At 43.8% G+C, this 22,294-nt stretch overlaps 1 protein-coding gene and 1 pseudogene across 4 annotated transcripts in view; both read left to right on the top strand.

Annotated features, from left to right (window-relative positions):
* The first annotated feature begins 298 nt into the window (after positions 1-298).
* LOC135554086 (UDP-glucuronosyltransferase 2C1-like) lies at positions 299-1,920 on the top strand (annotated as a pseudogene).
* Positions 1,921-20,703: 18,783 nt separating this feature from the next.
* LOC135504059 (neuroplastin-like) overlaps positions 20,704-22,294 on the top strand; it is a 36,219-nt gene continuing 34,628 nt past the window's right edge. For all 4 annotated transcript variants that reach the window (XR_010450061.1, XR_010450062.1, XM_064922348.1 and 1 more), the window contains exon 1: positions 20,704-21,332. Coding sequence is in view for 2 of the 4 variants with exons in the window: in XM_064922348.1 (XP_064778420.1) it covers positions 21,257-21,332 (76 nt within the window). In the remaining 2 variants the exon portion in view is untranslated. The remainder of the gene's footprint in view (positions 21,333-22,294) is intronic.

Here is a 22,294-nt window from a genome sequence, read left to right as displayed (position 1 = left end):
CCGTATTCTGGATATTTGTAGCGAAAAAAATATAATTAAGCGGTCACAATCAAGCCTGTTTTAAAAATTTCTCAAGTAAAATAAGTATTTCTGTGACAGATTGAAATATTATACTGTATTACTTAAATCAACCTTTTGACTTAACTTGGCTAAACTTTAAAGTAGGCCAATCAATATTGTGGACAGTGTAGGAACTTATTTGTGGCCTAAAGAAAAGAAAGGTAGGCCTGTTTTAATTATTCTTATGTCAAAACATAATTTTATTAGATTTATTTGACCTTATTTTTGTATATTTCAGGTAAAATTGATGCATGCTTATGTGAAGCAGCTAGTGAAGATGTGTCTCCCTGGTATCTTCATTGTTACCCTGTTGACCCTCTCTATTCCCGCTGTCCATGGTGGGAAAGTCCTGGTGTTTCCTCAAGAGGGCAGCCACTGGGTCAACATGAAGGTCATTATTGAAGCGCTGCATTCAAGAGGTCACAGTGTGTCAGTAGTACGGCCATCAGACAGCTGGTACATCAAGGAAACCTCCCCTCACTACAGTTCAATCACAATTGATATTCCAGGTGGAGCTGATGAGGAATTCTTTCGCTCATTTGTGTCAAGACTAATACAGATTAAGAGAGAGGGAAACTCTGCTTGGACTCGTTTTAGTTTGGACATGGAGTTGAAGGACGGGTTTTTTGAAATTCACCGCAAAGTGTGTGAGATGATAATCAAAATGTTAGAGAATAAACAGTTGATGCAGTCTATTAGAGAAACCAAGTATGACTTGGTTCTGACAGACTCATTAAATGGGGGAGGTGTTGTGCTGGCGCACTATTTAAATGTGCCACTTGTTTTCAATGTTAGATGGACTATAGGTGGTGAGGGTCATTTTGTTATTGCTCCCTCACCGCTATCTTATGTACCAATTCCTGCTGCAGAGTTAACAGACAAGATGAGTTTTTTTCAGAGGGTCCGTAACTTCCTTGTTTATATCATCAGGCAGTATCTGTACAGACAGACAATGAGACCTCATTATTCTGCTTTAGGTAGTCGTTACTTTGGTCCTGAGGTCGACTACCTCTCATTGTTTCAAGCTGCTGATTTATGGCTCATGAGAGTTGACTTTGTGTTTGAGTTCCCTCGTCCCACCATGCCTAATGTTATATATATATGGGAGGGTTCCAATGTAAACCTGCCAAGCCTCTCCCCCAAGAACTAGAGGAGTTTGTTCAGAGTTCTGGGGTGCATGGAGTCAATATCATGTCTTTGGGGACTTTAATTGGGCAGCTTCCACATTATATAGCTGATGAGATAGCTGTTGCTTTTGCCCAACTGCCTCAGAAGGTCATCTGGAGGTATAAAGGAGACAGGCCAGCTACTCTGGGTAACAACACCTTACTAGTTGACTGGATGCCTCAGAATGATCTTTTAGGACACCCTAAGACAAGGCTGTTTGTAGCTCACGGAGGAACAAATGGGATTTTCGAGGCTATCTACCACGGTGTTCCAATAGTAGGCCTTTCTCTGGTGTTCGACCAAACTGACAATCTTTCTAGAATGAAAGTGAAGGGTGTAGCAAAGGTTGTGGATTTAGCAACACTAGATAGAAACATATTCTCCCAGGCCTTACAGGAAGTTCTGGATGAGCCATCCTACAGGACGAACATGCAGAGACTCTCCAGGCTACACAAGGACGTGCCAATGGAGCCCCTGGACACTGCCCTCTTCTGGATTGAGTTTGTCATGAGACACAAAGGTGCTGCTCACCTGCGTACAGAGTCCTACAGAATGCCCTGGTACTCGTACCACTCTGTAGATGTAATGGTCTTTTTACTGACTGTTGTGTTATTTACTCTGCTGGCTTTCATTGGCATTATCAGATGTTTATGTTGCAGGTCATGTTTGAAAATGAAAATGAAAGAGGAATGATTATGGCTTTCATGATTATTATGATTATTGCTTTCATCTGAATAATTTTGCACGGCCAATTTTTCAGTTTTTGATTTGTTAAAAAAGTTAGAAATATCCAATAAATGTCATTCCACTTCATGATCGTGTCCCACTTGTTGTTGATTCTTCACAAAAAAATACAGTTTTATATCTTTATGTTTGAAGCCTGAAATGTGGCAAAAGGTCGCATAGTTCAAGGGGGCCGAATACTTTCGCAAAGGCACTGTAATTCATTTCAATACACATGAACCATATCGATTGCATAATTGGCCTATGAGGATCCGTAGGGACGTAATCATTGACAATTCACATTACACAATATGTTTGAAGCGTGCGCTCCAAGCCGTGCTCCGCGGTGATAACTATAAACAGTAACTGAATGGCCCACTCTCCCGATCGCCACAGATAATTCAGATGAAAGGAAAGAGTCGGTGGACTTACGTGGATTCATGGACGCACAGAACTTCTGGATCAGATAGAGTTAAGGAAGAGAAGGCAGTGAGATCAGGCGATGGCAATTCCCTCCTTTTATGGAGTTGAGATCTGTCGGACATTTCCACCTGACCTAATTAAAGCGCCCCTGGCCCAGCTGAGTAAATGGCAATGAATTAAAGGATTATTCCACCAACTCCATGGGCCTTTTCTACAGCCACCCCGGAAATTTGTTAAATTCCACACTCCTCAAAAGGTTCATTGCTCCCTGTCCTCTGTCATCTCAGGGAGAGGAATTAGTCAGGCAACTGGCCGGATATATATCCGGTTCTTCACCTGGATCTCCACTGAACCATCGGTCCCAGGAATGGTCTTAGTTATACGGCCCACCGGCCAGGAGGCTCGAGGCAGCTGAGGGTCCACCATCATTACTACTTGGCCAGTTTCCAGGCTGGCCATTTCTCTCCGCCATTTCCCTCTGTGTTGTAGACTTGGTAGGTAATCCCAAAAATGGTCAGCTAAGATTTGGCTGTGTCGCCACCGGCGTCTGCCTACGAGGTTGGTATCAGCATACATGGCTTGAGGAAGTGACGCATCTCGGAGTCCCATCAAGAGCATATTCGGTGTGACCGGATCGGGGTCAGCGATGTCTGCAGAGATATATCCCAAGGGTTTGGAATTCAGAATCCCTTCCACCTCTATCAGGACGGTCGTCAAGACAGTTTCAGTGACAGTTTGGTCCCCTAGTACGACGCGTAAGGCCGTCTTTACAGATTTGATCTCTCGCTCCCATGTTCCTCCAAAATGAGGAGCGCCTGGAGGGTTAAATTTTAATGAGATTTGTTGGTCCATCAGCTGACCCTGGAGGCTGGGTTCCATGGCTTGGAAGGCTTCCTCCAACCTGGCTTCTCCTGCCTTGAAGTTCGTACCTCTGTCAGCCAGGATCTTGTAGGGTTCCCCCGTCGGGAGATAAACCGCCGTAGGGCCATGAGAAAGTCTTCTGTATCCAAACTCTCCAGTAGGTCCAGGTGGACACATCTGGTTGTCAAACACTTGAATAGAATGCCCCAGCGCTTTTCCACACGACGACCTAACTTGATCATCAAGGGGCCAAAGCAATCTACTCGTGTTGACCAGAAGGGTGGTTTAAGGAGGCGCAAGCGAGCAGGGGTAAATCTGCCATTTTGGGCACCGTAGCTCCGGCCCGCCATCTCTGACATTCTACGCAGGCGTATTGGTGCTTACGAATGGCTCCCCGTCCTCCAATTATCCAGTACTTCAGACTCATCTCCCCATAGACCCTCTCAGTCCCTGGATGGAGAAGCCGCTCATCATAACTCTTGATGAGGAGCCTGGTAAGAGGGTGTCTGGAGTCAAGGATAATTGGGTGGATAGCATCTGGGTCCAAAACCTCTGCTTGGCGCAGCCTCCCTCCGACTCTGATCACTCCAAGGATTGGATCATATTCTGGGGCAAGAGAGAGAAGACGGCTGTCCTTAGCCACTTCCCTACCGGCTTTCAGAGCTTTTAACTCCTCAGGGAAGCTAACCGCTTGTGCTTGCTGGAGGAGTAGCATCTCTGCCGCGAGGGAGGTGGGTATAGAAGCCCCATCTGAGGTCTGGTTTGTGGCGGTGATCAGATCCGGCAGTGTTTGGCATTGTGTTAGGTCAGGGAGAGCCGTTGTTGGTTCCGTAGAAATGCTGTAGCATTGGGCGGACTTCCTTAACTCATGAGCTTCAGTTGGTTGCGGAGGGGCCGTATGCCTGGGGGCTGTTGGCCACTCGTTCTCTGGTTGGGACAAGAATGGTGGTCCCAAGCTCCAGCGATGGGGTTGAGCCAGTTCCTGAAGGGTTTTACCTCTAGTAATGTCATCAGCAGGATTGTTTATGCTATTAACATACCTCCAGTCCTGGAATTCTGTTAGGTCTTGGATTTCCGCAATGCGAGTTCCGACGAACACCTTATACCTGCAGGACTCAGACTTGAGCCAGGTCAATACAGTGGTCGAATCACTCCAGTAGATGACCCTTTGGATTGACAAGGTGAGCTCGGCTCGCAAGGTAGAGGCCAACTGGGCTCCGGAAAGGGCAGCACTGAGTTCCAGCCTAGGCATTGACAACTGCTTCTTGGGTGCGACCCTGGACCTGGCCATGACAAAGGAGACATGGGTGTGGCCTGCCTTATCCTCCACTCTAAGATAGGAAACCGCCCCATACGCTCGCTCCGAAGCGTCACAGAACACATGCAGTTCCAGGCATGATCCCGGTTGGTCAGCACAGGATGGTACATAACATCTTTGCATTTGGACATCAGAGAGCTCTGTTAACTCCGTTTCCCAACAGATCCATCGTTCCACTAGCTCAGCCGGGTGGATTGGTTCATCCCAGTCCCTCTTGGTCTGCCACAGGTCCTGGACTAAGACTTTGGCACGTGTTGTGTATGGCAGGATATACCCAAGGGGATCGTATTGACTGGCCAGGGTCCGATAGATGGTGCGCAGAGTGGGGGTTTCGGTACTCGGGGATGAGCGGTGCTTATACCCCAGGGTATCCGGTATGCAGCTCCACCTCAGCCCTAGAGTAGGCTCTTCTGGGTTAGCACCCGACTGCGTTAGCCATAGTTCACTGCTACTGGACCTAGCTTGTGGCGGGAGGTGCTGGATAACCTCCGCTCTGTTACTAGCCCACTGTCGGACCTCAAATCCCCCTTTGGACAGGAGATTCCATACTTTATCAAGGAGTGCTTTCGCTTCAGCCGTGGATGGGATGCTCTGTAAGCAGTTATCCACATAGAAGGCATTTTCCACTGAATTCAATACTTCTGGGTCACTGTCTGGATGCTCCCGTGCGTGTCTCTGCAGAGCGTATATGGCACTGCAAGGACTGCAGGTGGTGCCAAATGGGAGTACCTGCCATTCATAGATTGTGGGCTCTGCATCTTGTTCCATATCTCGCCATATGAACCGGAGCAGTGTGGTGTCGGAAGGCAGTAAACAAATCTGATGAAACATGGCTTTGATGTCTCCACTGATGGCTGTAGAGTGCTGCCGGAACCGGAGAAGGACACCGAGCAAGGAAGGACCTAAGGTTGGTCCGGGGAGTAGACAGTCATTCAGGCTTTGACCAGCAGCTTGGAATGAACAGTTGAAGACAAGTCTATACTTCCCACCAAGTTGCTGGATAACATGGTGAGGGATATACCAGGATTCACGGAGTGCGTTTCCCTCTTCATCTGCTGTCACTTCAGTGACGTAGCCTGCCTTCACAAGGTTATGAATCTCTCGGTTATGAACTTCTGCAAGCTCAGGATTCTTCACCAGGCGTCGCTCCGTTCCACGCAGTAGTGGGAGTACAGCCCGTGTCGTGGTTGCCAGAGGAGGATGGTTGGGCACCCGTAGCAGTGGGGTTGCATACCTGCGAATGCCATCCATTTCAGTGGTGGTGGTGCTCTTCTCCAGGAGGTCTAATGCATAGGAGTCATGTTTCAAGCGAGTGACCTCCTGTAGCTTCCGGTTGGAGAAGGTGTCCAACTTCCAGAGCATCTCAACATTCCAAAGGAGGTCAGTGACTGCATCTGGATTGCTTCTGGTGAAGAGGACTTGCTGTGACTGTACAGCTTGGGTGGAGAGAAGTAGATGGGATGGATCTTGCACAGCCCAACCCAAGGATGTATGGACAGCAATGGGCCCTCCTTCTGGTCCAGCTCGTATAGGCTCAGTCGGGGTGACGAGATGTGGGTGGTCTGACCCAATCAGGATAAGTGGCGCTACTCTGGCCAGGTTAGGAAGTGGTAATCCTCGTAGATGAGGATATTGTTTCTGTAGAACACTCACCGGGCAGGAGTGCTCTGCGAGATTCAAGCCATCTGCCGTGAAGGCATTGGTGATGTTATAGGCCACGTCCCTGTTTCCTGAAGGTGAAACAAACAAAGTTAGCAAACAATGATGTTTCTCATTTCACTCTTTCAATTGTCTTCATGTGTCCATATGATTAATTTCAATACACATGAACCATATTGATTGCATTGGCCTATGAGGATCCGTAGGGACGTAATCATTGACAATTCACATTACACAATATGTTTGAAGCGTGCGCTCCAAGCCGCGCTCCGCGGTGATAACTATAAACAGTAACTGAATGGCCCACTCTCCCGATCGCCACAGATAATTCAGATGAAAGGTAAGAGTCGGTGGACTTACGTGGATTCATGGACGCACAGAACTTCTGGATCAGATAGAGAGAAAGCAGCGAGATCAGGCGATGGCAATTTCCTCCTTTTATGGAGTTGAGATCTGTCGGACATTTCCACCTGACCTAATTAAAGCGCCCCTGGCCCAGCTGAGTAAATGGTAATGAATTAAAGGATTATTCCACCAACTCCATGGGCCTTTTCTACAGGTACTATCTACTTAAAAGGGTTCTCTGGCTGTCCCCATAGGAGATCCATTTTAGGTTCCAGGTAGTACCCCTTTTGGTTCCAAGTAGAACCCTATTGGGTTCCATGTATTAAGTATTATACCTGGAACCAGAAATGGTTATCCTATGGGGCAAGCAGAAGGAAACTTCTGGAACCTTTCTCTCTAAGAGTGTATGTGAGTCCAATAAGAATGTAATGAATGACTGTAACTGTCTTGAACAACAATGGGTCCTGGAGAAGACGAGCCTACCTTCATCAGGGCAGAAGACACCTTTCTTTTCATTTGGTAACATTGCATAATTAAAAAAGGATTATACACCAACTTTGGGAAAAGTTATAATCCTAATGAACATTCTGTAAAAGTACATCTGATGTCAAATAGGGACTATTAACTAGAGAGCCCTTTAGCTAGCTAGGTTGCACATAAAAACAATGTATCAAATATCAATCAATTATGGTATCAAATGATTTAAATATTTAATAGAATGTAGCTTACCGGAGACAAATCGCCAGGCGTTCAGCTGGGCTGATGGATTCCCGGTAGTTGGTATCCATCCGGGTGGTCCTGGCTCCAACCATCTGGAGCAGGTGATCGAACTGGCTTCGATCCAGACGAAAGTAACTTCGGAATACCTCTCCAAACAGTTGAAGCTCTTGAATTACGCTTCGAACACACCGACTGTGTCATTGCGTTTCGATACACCAGAAGTACATTCACTTCCAATGGAATGCTGCATTTGCCTAGCAGCATTGCGTTGCAGTGGCAGTTGCAGTGCGTTCTGTGTAAATCGAATGTATGCACTAAATTGTATGCGTAGACTTGTCAGAAAGTAGCAAAATACGAATGTAGATTTTTTTTGTTGCACACATATTCAGTAAAATGTGCGATTACGTAAAAAAATTGGATTGCATAATTTCTTCACATTTTTTTATTAATTTATTTGTCAAGTCTATTATTTATTCGATGACATCCACACATTAATTGTGAGAGCCTAAAATATAATTTCCCTCCAAAATGCAGTTTTGGAGCGAAATGCAATAATAAATAGTCAAGATAGCAGAGTAGGCTCTTTCAACAATGAGACCAACGTTGAGGAAGGTGGTCTTGATCGCGCTTTTGGACCGGGACCAGCCCCGCCGAAAGCGCAGGTCTGTGTGGGTCCAGAGATGGTTAAAGTCCCGAAAGCAGGCAGGGGAGTTCCACCGTCTATAAGGCTAAAGCAACCGACTGTAGACGAAAGACGCGGAGTGAAGTCGGGGAAGGTTCATCTGCAACAACTGAAAAGTCGGACAGTAAAATAGTTTTCCAATAGCAAGGCGCAGATCAGCATGGCAGTTGCCATTATAAACGTTTTTCTTTATAATGTTGAAATAGAATGTCTCCAACCCCCATATCACAAATCGAAATCATATGTATGTACATTGTAGGCCTACAATCAATTGAGAGAGCCTCAAATATAATTATTTTGTATATACCCACTGTTTGGCATGAATAGCGGCAAAGTTGCCTGTTTTTGTCATGTCTTTGGTCACGTTTGCTGTGGGTCAAACAAAAACACCCCAATGAGTGGTTGATAATGGAGGCGATGGCTGTAGGATGAGGTTGGTGAAGAGTAACTGCAGAAATTTGCGGTCAAAACTTGTTATCCCTAAAATGCAATAAGGCGGTGACCGACTTGACAAGAGTGATCAGCTCGAACGCGCCCATTCCCTATACAGACATGTGTCCTCTCTTGAAAAACCGGAGCGTTTGAAAATTGCGGATGGGGCAACGCAGATGTCTAGACTTAAAAAAAAACATCTCTCAGAGTGAAAGATTATACTGTATTACGTAATCAACCTTTTGACATAACTTGACTAAACTTTAAAGTAGGCCAATCAATATTCTGTATAGTGTAGACTTATTTGTAGCCTAAAGAAGAAAAAAAATAGGCCTGTTTTAACCTCTTGAAACTCCCCATCCCGGATCCGGGATCGTGACTAAAGCCTCAGGCTCATTAGCATAACGCAACGTTAACGATTTCTGAAAATCGCAAATAAAATGAAAATAATGCGCCTGCTCTCAAGCTTAGCCTTTTCTTAACAACACTGTCATCTCAGATTTTCAAAATATGCTTTTGAACCATAGCAATTGACTAATTTGTGTAAGAGTATGCTAAGCTAGCTTAGCATTTTGAGTAGCATTTAGCACGCAACATTTTCACAAAAACCAGATAACCAAATAAATAAAATCATTTATCTTTGAAGAGCTTTGGATGTTTTCAATGAGGAGACTCTCAGTTACATACCAAATGCACAGTTTTTCCTGAAAGTGTCTGTGTGTAGGAGAAATCGTTCCGTTTTGTACATCACATTTGGCTACCGAAACGAACCGAAAATTCAGTCACCTACAACGTCAAACTTTTTCCGAATTAACTCCATAATATCGACCGAAACATGGCAAACGTTGTTTGGAATCAATCCTCAAGGTGTTTTTTCACATATCTCTTCATTGATATATCGTTCGTGGAAGCCTGCATTCTCCTCTGAATTCTGTGGAAAAATACTTGCAGCTGACTTTTGCGCACCAATTTCGGCGCAGGACACCGGGCGGACACCTGGTAAATGTGGTCTCTTATGGTCAATCTTCCAATGATATGACTACAAATACGTCACAATGCTGCAGACACCTTGGGGAAATGACAGAAAGGGCAGACTTACTCCTCTCGCATTCACAGCCATATAAGGAGACAATGGAAAACAGAGCCTCAAAAATCCTGCTCATTTCCTGGATGCCGTCTCATCTTGGTTTTGCCTGAAGCTCACGTTCTAGGGCACGCACAGAAAATATCTTTGCAGTTCTGGACACGTCAGAGTGTTTTCTTTCGAAAGCTATCAATTATATGCATAGTCGAGCATCTTTTTGTGACAAAATATCTTGTTTAAAACCGGAACGTTTTTCATCCAAAAATGAAATTGCGCCCCTAGAGTTTCAACAGGTTAATTCTTCTCATGTTAAAACATAATTTCATGAGATTTATTTGACCTTATTTTATGTGAAGCAGCTAGTGAAGATGTGTCTCCCTGGTATCTTCATTGTTACCCTGTTGACCCTCTCTATTCCTGCTGTCCATGGTGGGAAAGTCCTGGTGTTTCCTCAAGACGGCAGCCACTGGGTCAACATGAAGGTCATTATTGAAGTGTGTCAGTAGTACGGCCATCAGACAGCTGGTACATCAAAGAAACATCCTCTCACTACAGTTCAATCACAATTGATATTCCAGGTGGAGCTGATGAGGAATTGTTTCGCTCATTTGTGTCAAGACTAATACACAAATGGAGGGAGGGAAACTTTCAGCATATCGGATTGTTAGCTAATAGGCCTATTGGCCAATTTCTTGGGCCACTATACCTATTTTGCCAATTGGCCTGGGCCCTTTTACTCAACGAAGTCCTGCTTATCCATCACGACTGGACTACCGACGTTCTATCTGCCCAAGGGTTTATTTTCCAACAGGTCCACTGAATGCCCATCTGCTGGCTTGCTAGCCGTGGCCCGCTAGCTGTCTTGAGCATATTGGACTGTTAGCTGAATAGATCCATTGGCCAATTTCTTGGGCCACTATACCTATTTTGCCAATTGAACTTGGACCCCTCTGCGACTTGGGCGAAACCTACTAATCCATCACGACTGGTCTATCAACGTCACCGCACGAGGCTAAAACAGACTTTCCTCCATCGCAATGTCCCTCTAAGGCCCTTCTGCTAGTTTGCTAGCCCCGGCCTGCTAGCTGTCTGAATCGTCGTGTCTCCAGCCAGCCCAACCACTCACTGGACCCCTATGATCACTCAGCTATGCATGCCTCTCCCTAATATCAATATGCCTTGTCCATTACTGTCCTGGTTAGTGATTGTCTTATTTCAGTGTATAGCCTCTAGCCCTGCTGAATATGCCTTAACCAACCATTTAGTTCTACCTCCCACATATGCGGTGATATCACCTGATTTAAACGTCTCTAGAGACAATATCTCTCCCATCATTACTCAATGCCTAGGTTTACCTCCAATGTACTCACATCCTACCATACCTTTGTCTGTACATTATGCCTTGAATCTATTCTATTGCGCCCAGAAACCTGCTCCTTTTACTCTCTGTTCCAAACGTACTAGACGACCAGTTCTTATAGCCTTGAGCTGTACCCTTATCCTACTCCTCCTCTGTTCCTCTGGTGATGTAGAGGTTAATACAGGCCCTGCAGTGCCTAGCTCCACACCGATTCCCCAGGTGCTCTCATTTGTTGACTTCTGTAACCGTAAAAGCCTTGGTTTCATGCACGTTAACATTAGAAGCCTCCTCCCTAAGTCTGTTTTATTCACTGCTTTAACACACTCTGCCAACCCAGAGGTCCTAGCCATGTCTGAATCCTGGCTTAGGAAGACCACCAAAGACCCTGAAATTTCCATCCCTAACTATAAAATTTTCCAACAAAATAGAACTGCCAAAGGGGGCGGTGTTGCAATCTACTGCAGAGATAGCCTGCAGAGTTCTGTCTTACTACCCAAACAATTCGAGCTTCTACTTTTAAAAATCCACCTTTCCAGAAACAAGTCTCTCACTGTTGCCGCTTGCTATAGACCACCCTCTGCCCCCAGCTGTGCCCTGGACACCATATGTGAATTGATTGCCCCCCATCTATCTTCAGAGTTTGTGCTGCTAGGTGACCTAAACTGGGACATACTTAACACCCCGGTCATCCTACAATCTAAGCTTGATGCCCTCAATCTCACACAAATGATCAATGAACCCACCAGGTACAACCCCAAGTCCGTAAACACAGGCACCCTCATAAATATCATCCTAACCAACTTGCACCCCAAATACACCTCTGCTGTTTTCAACCAATCTCAGCAATCACTGCCTCATTGCCTGCATCCGTAATGGGTCTGCAGTCAAACGACCACCCCTCATCACTGTCAAATGCTCCCTAAAACACTTCAGTGAGCAGACCTTTCTAATCGACCTGGCCCGGGTTTCCTGGAAGTATATTGACCTCATCCCGTCAGTAGAAGATTCCTGGTTATTCTTTAAAAGTGCCTTCCTCACCATCTTAAATAAGCATGCCCCATTAAAAAATTTAGAACCAGGAACAGATATAGATAGCCCTTGGTTCTCTCCAGACCTGACTTCCCTTGACCAGCAAAAAAACACCCTGTGGCATTCTGCATTAGCATCGAATAGCCCCCGTGATATGCAACTTTTCAGGGAAGTTAGGAACCAATATACACAGGCAGTTAGGAAAGCTAAGGCTAGCTTTTTCAAGCAGAAATTTGCATCCTGTAGCACAAACTCAAAAAAGTTCTGGGACACTGTAAAGTCCATGGAGAATAAGAGCACCTCCTCCCAGCTGCCCACTGCACCGAGGCTAGGAAACACTGTCACCACTGATAAATCCACCATAATTGAGAATTTCAATAAGCATTTTTTTATGGCTGGCCATGCTTTCCACCTGGCTACCCCTACTCCGGTCAACAGCCCTGCACCCCCCACAGCAACTCGCCCAAGCCTCCCCCATTTCTCCTTCACCCAAGTCCAGATAGCTGATGTTCTGAAAGAGCTGCAAAATCTGGACCCCTACAAATTAGCCGGGCTAGACAATCTGGACCCTCTCTTTATAAAATCACCTGCCGAAATTATTGCAACCCCTATTACTAACCTGTTCAACCTCTTTCTTTCGTATCGTCTGAGATTCCCAAAGATTGGAAAGCTGCCGCAGTCATCCCTCTCTTCAAAGGGGGAGACACTCTAGAACCAAACTGCTACAGACCTATATCTATCCTACCCTGCCTTTCTAAGGTCTTCGAAAGCCAAGTTAACAAACAGATTACCTACCATTTCGAATCCCACCGTACCTTCTCCGCTATGCAATCTGGTTTCAGAGCTGGTCATGGGTGCACCTCAGCCACGCTCAAGGTCCTAAACGATATCATAACCGCCATCGATAAGAGACATTACTGTGCAGCTGTATTCCTTGACCTGGCCAAGGCTTTCGACTATGTCAATCTCCACATTGTTATCGGCAGACTCAACAGCCTTGGTTTCTCAAATGATTACCTCGCCTGGTTCACCAACTACTTCTCTGATAGAGTTCAATGTGTCAAATCGGAGGGCCTGTTGTCCGGACATCTGGCAGTCTCTATGGGGGTGCCACAGGGTTAAATTCTCTGGCCAACTCTCTTCTCTGTATACATCAATGATGTCGCTCTTACTGCTGGTGATTCTCTGATCCACCTCTACGCAGACGACACCTCTACGCCTACCGATCCTTGACTTCGGCGATGTCATTTACAAACTAGTCTCCAACACTCTACGCAACAAATTGGATGCAGTCTCTCACAGTGCCATCCGTTTTGTCACCATAGCCCCATATACTACCCACCACTGCGACCTGTGTACTCTCGTTGGCTGGCCCTCGCTTCATACTCAACACCAAACCCACTGACTCCAGGTCATGTACAAGTCTCTGCTAGGTAAAGCCCCGGCGTATCTCAGCTCACTGGTCACCATAGCAGCACGCAGCCGTAGCACACACTCCAGCAGGTACAGTGCCTTGCGAAAGTATTCGGCCCCCTTGAACTTTGCGACCTTTTGCCACATTTCAGGCTTCAAACATAAAGATCTAAAACTGTATTTTTTGTGAAGAATCAACAACAAGTGGGACACAATCATGAAGTGAAACAACATTTATTGGATATTTCAAACTTTTTTAACAAATCAAAAACTGAAAAATTGGGCGTGCAAAATTATTCAGCCCCCTTAAGTTAATACTTTGTAGCGCCACCTTTTGCTGCGATTACAGCTGTAAGTCGCTTGGGGTATGTCTCTATCAGTTTTGCACATCGAGAGACTGAATTTTTTCCCATTCCTCCTTGCAAAACAGCTCGAGCTCAGTGAGGTTGGATGGAGAGCATTTGTGAACAGCAGTTTTCAGTTCTTTCCACAGATTCTCGATTGGATTCAGGTCTGGACTTTGACTTGGCCATTCTAACACCTGGATATGTTTATTTTTTAACCATTCCATTGTAGATTTTGCTTTATGTTTTGGATCATTGTCTTGTTGGAAGACAAATCTCCGTCCCAGTCTCAGGTCTTTTGCAGACTCCATCAGGTTTTCTTCCAGAATGGTCCTGTATTTGGCTCCATCCATCTTCCCATCAATTTTAACCATCTTCCCTGTCCCTGCTGAAGAAAAGCAGGCCCAAACCATGATGCTGCCACCACCATGTTTGACAGTGGGTATGGTGTGTTCAGGGTGATGAGCTGTGTTGCTTTTACGCCAAACATAACGTTTTGCATTGTTGCCAAAAGGTTCAATTTTGGTTTCATCTGACCAGAGCACCTTCTTCCACATGTTTGGTGTGTCTCCCAGGTGGCTTGTGGCAAACTTTAAACAACACTTTTTATGGATATCTTTAAGAAATGGCTTTCTTCTTGCCACTTCCATAAAGGCCAGATTTGTGCAATATACGACTGATTGTTGTCCTATGGACAGTCTCCCACCTCAGTTGTAGATCTCTGCAGTTCATCCAGAGTGATCATGGGCCTCTTGGCTGCATCTCTGATCAGTCTTCTCCTTATATGAGCTGAAAGTTTAGAGGGACGGCCAGGTCTTGGTAGATTTGCAGTGGCCTGATACTCCTTCCATTTCAATATTATCGCTTGCACAGTGCTCCTTGGGATGTTTAAAGCTTGGGAAATCTTTTTGTATCCAAATCCGGCTTTAAACTTCTTCACAACAGTATCTCGGACCTGCCTGGTGTGTTCCTTGTTCTTCATGATGCTCTCTGCGCTTTTAACGGACTTCTGAGACTATCACAGTGCAGGTGCATTTATATGGAGACTTGATTACACACAGGTGGATTGTATTTATCATCATTAGTTATTTAGGTCAACATTGGATCATTCAGAGATCCTCACTGAACTTCTGGAGAGAGTTTGCTGCACTGAAAGTAAAGGGGCTGAATAATTTTGCACGCCCAATTTTTCAGTTTTTGATTTGTTAAAAAAGTTTGAAATATCCAATAAATGTCGTTCCACTTCATGATTGTGTCCCAATTGTTGTTGATTCTTCACAAAAAATACAGTTTTATATCTTTATGTTTGAAGCCTGAAATGTGGCAAAGGTCGCAAAGTTCAAGGGGGCCGAATACTTTCGCAAGGCACTGTATATCTCACTGGTCACCCTCAAAGCCAATTCTTACTTTGGCTGCCTTTCCTTCCAGTTCTCTGCTTCCAATGACTGGAACGAACTTCAAAAATCACTGAAGCTGGAGACTCATATCTCCCTCACTAGCTTTAAGCACCAGCTGTCAGAGCAGCTCACAGATCACTGCACCTGTACATAGCCCATCTGTAAATAGCCCATCCAACTACCCCATCCCCATACTGTATTTATTTATCTTGCTCCTTTTCACACCAGTATCTCTACTTGCACATTAATCTTCTGCACATCTACCATTCCAGTGTTTAATTGCTATATTGTAATTACTTCGCCACCATGGCCTATTTATTGCCTTACCTCCCTTATCCTACCTCATTTGCACACGCTGTATATAGACTTTTCCCACTGTATTATTGACTGTATGTTTGTTAATTCCATGTGTTGTTGTATGTGTCGAATTGCTTTGCTTTATCTTGGGCAGGTCGCAGTTGTAAATGAGAACTTGTTCTTAACTAGCCTACTTGGTTAAATAAAGGTGAAATACAATAAAATAAAATACAAATTTCATTGAGAAAGAAAAAATGTAAATACATTATTTACTGGCAAGAGAGATTGATACCACTTCTTAGCATAATGGATAGTTGCCTACTTGACAGTGATGGATAATAGCGTTGTTTTATTACATCTGCAGCCAAAAACATTTCACATGTATTATATTTCATCATGTAAATTATGGCATAACTTCTGTTTTGATAGTAATAGTCAATATTGTATTCTGCATGTGTTACAGAACTGTACAAAAGCCTGAGCTTTTTTCATTAAATAAATAATTTATGTTATAACAAATGCATTGTACAGACAGACCAGTTGTTACATTTTAATTTGTCCCTGGTTAAACCTAATATCCAGTGTTACACATGAGACGACACATAACACGACTCCTTTTCAACAGTGCTACATGTACATATTCTGCTTAGTATGAGAGATATCCCCTTTCTCTGAATAATGTCAACTACTGTATGTAGTTTAGCTGGGCCTAGGTTTGAGCCTGGAAGTCAGTGGTCTGGGAGTGATGGGATGGGCCTCACAACAGAATGAGAAAGCCAGTCCAGAGAGGTACACCTCCCAGCCAGGGTAAAGACCAGTCCTTTAGTATATACCTGCAGATGGCCAGAATGGGAACCATAGGAAGTGAAGTGCAGCGTAGCCCAGGCCAGCTGCAAAATGGCCGTCAGATACAGTACCAGACACAATTTTGGATACACCTACTCAGTCAAGGGTTTTTCTTATTTTTTAAAACTATTTCCTACATTTTAGAATAACAGCAAATACATCAAAACTATGAAATAACAGATATGAAATCATGTAGTAACCAAAAAGTGTTAAACAAATCAAAATATATTTTAGATTCTTCAAAGTAGCCACCCTTTGCCTTGATGACAGCTTTGCAAACTCTTGTCATTCTCTCAATCAGCTTCACCTCGAATGCTTTTCCAACCGTCTTGAAGGAGTTCCCACATATGCTAAGCACTTGTTAGCTGCTTTTGCTTCACTCTGCGGTCCAACTTATCCCAAACCATCTCAATTGGGTTGAGGTCGGGTGATTGTGGAGGCCAGGCCATCTGATGTAGCACTCCATTACTCTCCTTCTTGGTCAAATATTTTTGAAATCTTCACTATTATTTTACAATGTAGAAAATATTAAAAATTAAGAAAAACCATGGAATGAATAGGTGTGTCCAAACTTTTGACTGGTACTGTACATTCTATTAGACCTAGAACTGGGTCTGAAATTAGTCAAAATGTCTTAAGTAGAAAATATACATGAGGTACTGACATCATGAAGCAACAAATTAAAACTGGCTCAACCAGTTAGTATAAAATTGACTGTATGACTGTATAAACGTATATTTCATTGAAGGAAGGTCCATGACATGACAGTGTGTAAGTGGATCCCCACTGTTGCTGGGCCAAATGCGGTTGATGATAATGAAAGAAAAGCCTGCACATGGTTTACACCTATGTTCATGGTATACACCTATGTTCATGGTTTACACCTATGTTCATGGTATACACCTATGTTCATGGTATACACCTATGTTCATGGTTTACACCTATGTTCATGGTTTACACCTATGTTCATGGTATACACCTATGTTCATGGTATACACCTATGTTCATGGTTTATGTTCATGGTTTACCTATGTTCATGGTATACACCTATGTTCATGGTTTACACCTATGTTCATGGTATACACCTATGTTCATGGTTTACACCTATGTTCATGGTTTACACCTATGTTTACATGTTCATGTTTACACCTATGTTCATGGTATACACCTATGTTCATGGTTTACACCTATGTTCATGGTTTACACCTATGTTCATGGTATACACCTATGTTCATGGTATACACCTATGTTCATGGTTTACACCTATGTTCATGGTATACACCTATGTTCATGGTATACACCTATGTTCATGGTTTACACCTATGTTCATGGTTTACACCTATGTTCATGGTTTACACCTATGTTCATGGTATACACCTATGTTCATGGTATACACCTATGTTCATGGTTTACACCTATGTTCATGGTATACACCTATGTTCATGGTTTATGTTCATGGTTTACACCTATGTTCATGGTTTACACCTATGTTCATGGTATACACCTATGTTCATGGTTTACACCTATGTTCATGGTTTACACCTATGTTCATGGTATACACCTATGTTCATGGTTTACACCTATGTTCATGGTTTACACCTATGTTCATGGTATACACCTATGTTCATGGTTTACACCTATGTTCATGGTTTACACCTATGTATCATGGTATATGTTCATGGTTTACACCTATGTTCATGGTTTACACCTATGTTCATGGTATACACCTATGTTCATGGTTTACACCTATGTTCATGGTTTACACCTATGTTCATGGTATACACCTATGTTCATGGTATTACACCTATATGTTCATGGTTTACACCTATGTTCATGGTATACACCTATGTTCATGGTTTACACCTATGTTCATGGTTTACACCTATGTTCATGGTATACACCTATGTTCATGGTTTACACCTATGTTCATGGTTTACACCTATGTTCATGGTTTACACCTATGTTCATGGTATACACCTATGTTCATGGTTTACACCTATGTTCATGGTTTACACCTATGTTCATGGTTTACACCTATGTTCATGGTTTACACGTATGTTGCTCTCATATACATTCCATGGGTGCCGCATGCAACCGTTTGTGGGCATTTCTGTCATTAGTTTCATGAAATGCACCCACTCTCTGAATGATGGGGTCATTGAAAATGCAAAAGGTAAATCCCAAAAATGGTAAAAGAAATCCCCCCCCAAATAAATCCTTATTTACAAATAGAAAGAGTACTTTCAAACAAAGCTGTCAATTCAGGTAATTTACAAAGTCTCTACACAAGGCATGGGCTATGGCAAGGGCCTCAGAGCCATCAGAACCATCTGAGAGCTGCCTCAGCGGGCAGGCCAGCCAGGTGAGAGGATGGGTGGGGTGGAGGAGCCTGTCCTCTCACGTTGTCCTGGTTCTCAGAGAGCTCATCCTGAGCACGGTGAGCTCCGCTACGTCTGCATCCTGCATCTCAGACTCCTGATGGCAGCTCTCTCTGATAACATACACTATGAGTCCCACACAGATGATTATGAGAAGAAATATACCTAGAACCTGATACATCAGGGGGCAGAAATAAAGATTGAATAAGGTGAATAACATCCTAAATGTGACTGCAATGCATAGACTAGACATCTTTGTCATTGATAACCCACAACTCCGTCACTCCACATAGGTAGAGTGATTTGTAACAGGTGAGAGCTGTGCAGTAACATAAGGAGCTAGGGGCCATATGTATCAAGTGTTTCCAAGTAGGAGTGCTGACTTAGGATCAGTTTAGCCTTTTAGATCTTAATGAATAAGATTACATGGACGGGGGAACCTGATTCTAGATCAGCTCTCCCTCTTTGAATCGTTTGATACACATGGCCCCGAGCTCCTCATTCCACCTCATATAATGAAACATATGCATGTAACAATGTAGTATGCATGTGATATGCATGAAATGAGACTCACCTGAGACACAACAAATAGCTGCTGCGAGCGGAGCATTAGTTCTTGCGGTGTGACATCTCCCTCACTAGTTGGCTCACACCATTTCTGCGGTGCTGCTTTATCAACTATGACAAATCTGCCCTTCCAGTCTGTCATTGCACAAGCAAAGTACTGGCCATCGAGGAACAACAAGATCAGCCAGACGATTGCAGGGACAAAACTGGAAAAAGACACAGTCTTCTGGCACCACGTATCGCACCTGCATCCTTGAATGATCAGCATCAACGTGAAGGCCATGACAGCAGGAATGATGAAGAAGGCAGATGAAAACACTCCGTTCCATTTAGGATTGCAAGGACACTCAAACTCCAGCTCCACCAGCTTCTCTAGTCCCATGAGGATAAATCCAAAAGCCACATTTGAGACCAGAGGACTGTTGCTAAGTTCATTTTTCAGTCTGGTAAGCCATTGTTGTCTACTATCCATACTAAATATACCAAGAAATGAGAGTAGTAGAGGTAAAAAGCCCAACAGAGGGTGTACCGTTGTGAACACATTGGCAACAGTTAAGTGATGCGTGATTAACAGTTCTAGGGGTAAGTTTTTCCCTCGGGCAAAATGCCCCACTTCCTCTCTCATTGGTTTTGAACAAAGGAGGGTGTGTCATCGGCTCTGACCTTTCCCTAGCTGATTGGCCAGTGGGGGGTTTCAGATGGGGTTACATTTTAAACGTACTCTTCCACAGATAAACTAGAGGGTGGAGAGTAAAGTGGAGGGAAGTCCAGTTTGTTCTGCCATTGGGTGAGAAGACGAGCCATTTACAATACTTCTTCTAGCACACAAATACTCACAGTGCAATGGCCGGTGGATACTGTTGTGCGGCAGCAGTTGGAATCAATTTCTCAGATATATTTGGCCACAGAATCAGATTGTGGACAGTACTACTTAAAAAAGTGTCCCTCAAATAGATATTACATGTGTACGGTATACACACTGACTGAATGGGTTGCCATAGTCTGGCCTTTCATTTATCATAGTGTGTTTTCCACTTGTTTACAAAATAAATCATTAATATATACCCATTCATTATATTTATTTACCCACTGCTAATGTTCACACAACACAATATACCCAGTATGATTCAGTTGAATTCTGGCTTCTATAATGAACCACTAGATGTCGCCCATGTAACACCACTGCACAGCTCTGGAATACAGGGATTAATGGGAGGCCATGTTAGTTAGGGTCAGTCTGATTGATTCACAGTCCAGTCCAGTCCAGTACAGTAACCAGGGTTCACTGTGTCCTGGGTTATGTCTTCTGGTGAAATTAGCTGCTATGTGTGGTTTATGGCAGGGTTGTTACCACCCAGTGACCTGTTTCCTATGTATTTACAGTATTATGATGGGGCATGGTATTTGGGAAGATTAAACCACAGCCTATAATTATTTACCCTCAGGCATGATTTACCTGAATTCCTTGCAATTATAGCAATTATGCGTGTCTCTATAATTGTAATTGGTCAAGAGGTCTACTTAGAGATAAACCACCGAAAGTGGCCACTTTCTTTCTCTGTGTGCGCGTGTGTGTTTCCGCGCTCGCGTTTGTGGATGTGCGTCTTGCGATCAAGCTTTCCTGCGCCACATTTCGATGCTAAAATTCCATATGTCCATAGACTGTCTGTCAATAAAAACGATTGACTCAATAAATGTGCAAAGGTAATCAAATTGATATAGGCAATAATTCGCGCATGTTCAGAATGACTGTTTTTAAAATGTACACTTTTATTTTGGGCTCCTCGTTTCTATGATCGCCAATGCGCATCGGTCTGCGCATCTCTGATCCTTCGGAACTACAACGGTGGACGCTCGCACTGACATCGAAAGACCTCCTCCGCAATCCGACGAAGGAGGCTCCGTTTATGGCCCTACTACATCGGCATCCCTGACGGAGCTATCGGCCTGTCCTGGACCATTCCTTGCTGCCTTCATTTCGTTATTTTCAGGAGGACCTTACCTTTATAGCCTTCGTAGATCATTCTAAAGAACTCCGCATCCCCTCTGCTATGCACTTTTAGACCAGATCTATAATTCCCGCGATCAATATCTCATCTCCCACAATCGCCTTGTCTCGTCCCTGCCTCGTCCTCTCATCGAACCCCAAGAATGCAGCCCAATGCTGTAATGTTGGCTGTGGTCCTTTTTGGAAACTTGGTGCTGCATTACGTCTCGGCTCAAAACGGTAAGGATGAAGATGTGACCATGCACGAGACTGTACACAATCGCAGTCAGACACAGTGTTTTGCTAATTGTTCCAATTAGGAGACTACTGTGACTCGAGAACATGTATTTTAATACGATTTGAGGAAGGGGGCGTCTGTCATTTTACACAATGTCGAATATGAGGGGCATGGGCGCATTTACGCATCGCAATAAAGTGTTTATTTCGAACACATGTGTTTACATAACTCTGTTCACAGTATTTAGGGGGCTCATATTTTTTTAGACCATTTCCTTACGCACACGATTCTCACTTGTACAGATTAAGAAAATGGATTGAAACGAGATAAATATGCTATTGAAAACCAGAGCAAAATATGTTACTGCAAACCAGAGCATCGTTGTGTTTGCTTGGTGTTTCCTAATATAAGCTATATTAGCTATATCGTTCTGTTTGGTGTTAGTATTGTATTATTATTATTTGATGGATACATTGGAATTATTTAGTCTCCGCGAAGTCAGCTGGGTTTGAATGATTTGTCTTCATTGATAAATAGGTTGCTGAATGCACAGATTGTTGACACTCTTTGATCGTAGCATATTTAGTGTTTGGGATGTAAGTATTGTTATGTTGTGAAGAAGAGCAGCGTAATGCATTCCTAGCGTAATGGACTGGACTGTTGAAGAACCTGCCAAACAGTCTGCACGATTCACGACTGTTAAGCCCATAGTCTCTCTCTGGCTAAAACACAACAAACAAATCATCGGGCTTTCATATTAAAGAGGTCAACGTTCCACTGGTATGTGTGTGTGTGTGTGTGCCTGTGTGTGTGTGTGTGTGTCACTTCTACATCTCATGTGAATTAATAGGCAACCATTGTCATTGATATCATTTTTAGTGACAGTGTTGATATTTGGAAAGGTCATTACTCGTGTTCTGCCCTCAAAATACAATCTGCCTTATTGTAAAACAGCATCTTTTGT

This window comes from Oncorhynchus masou, chromosome 2, assembly GCF_036934945.1.
Source record: "Oncorhynchus masou masou isolate Uvic2021 chromosome 2, UVic_Omas_1.1, whole genome shotgun sequence".
Lineage (NCBI taxonomy): Eukaryota > Metazoa > Chordata > Actinopteri > Salmoniformes > Salmonidae > Oncorhynchus > Oncorhynchus masou.
This window is presented reverse-complemented; position numbering and strand designations above follow the sequence as displayed.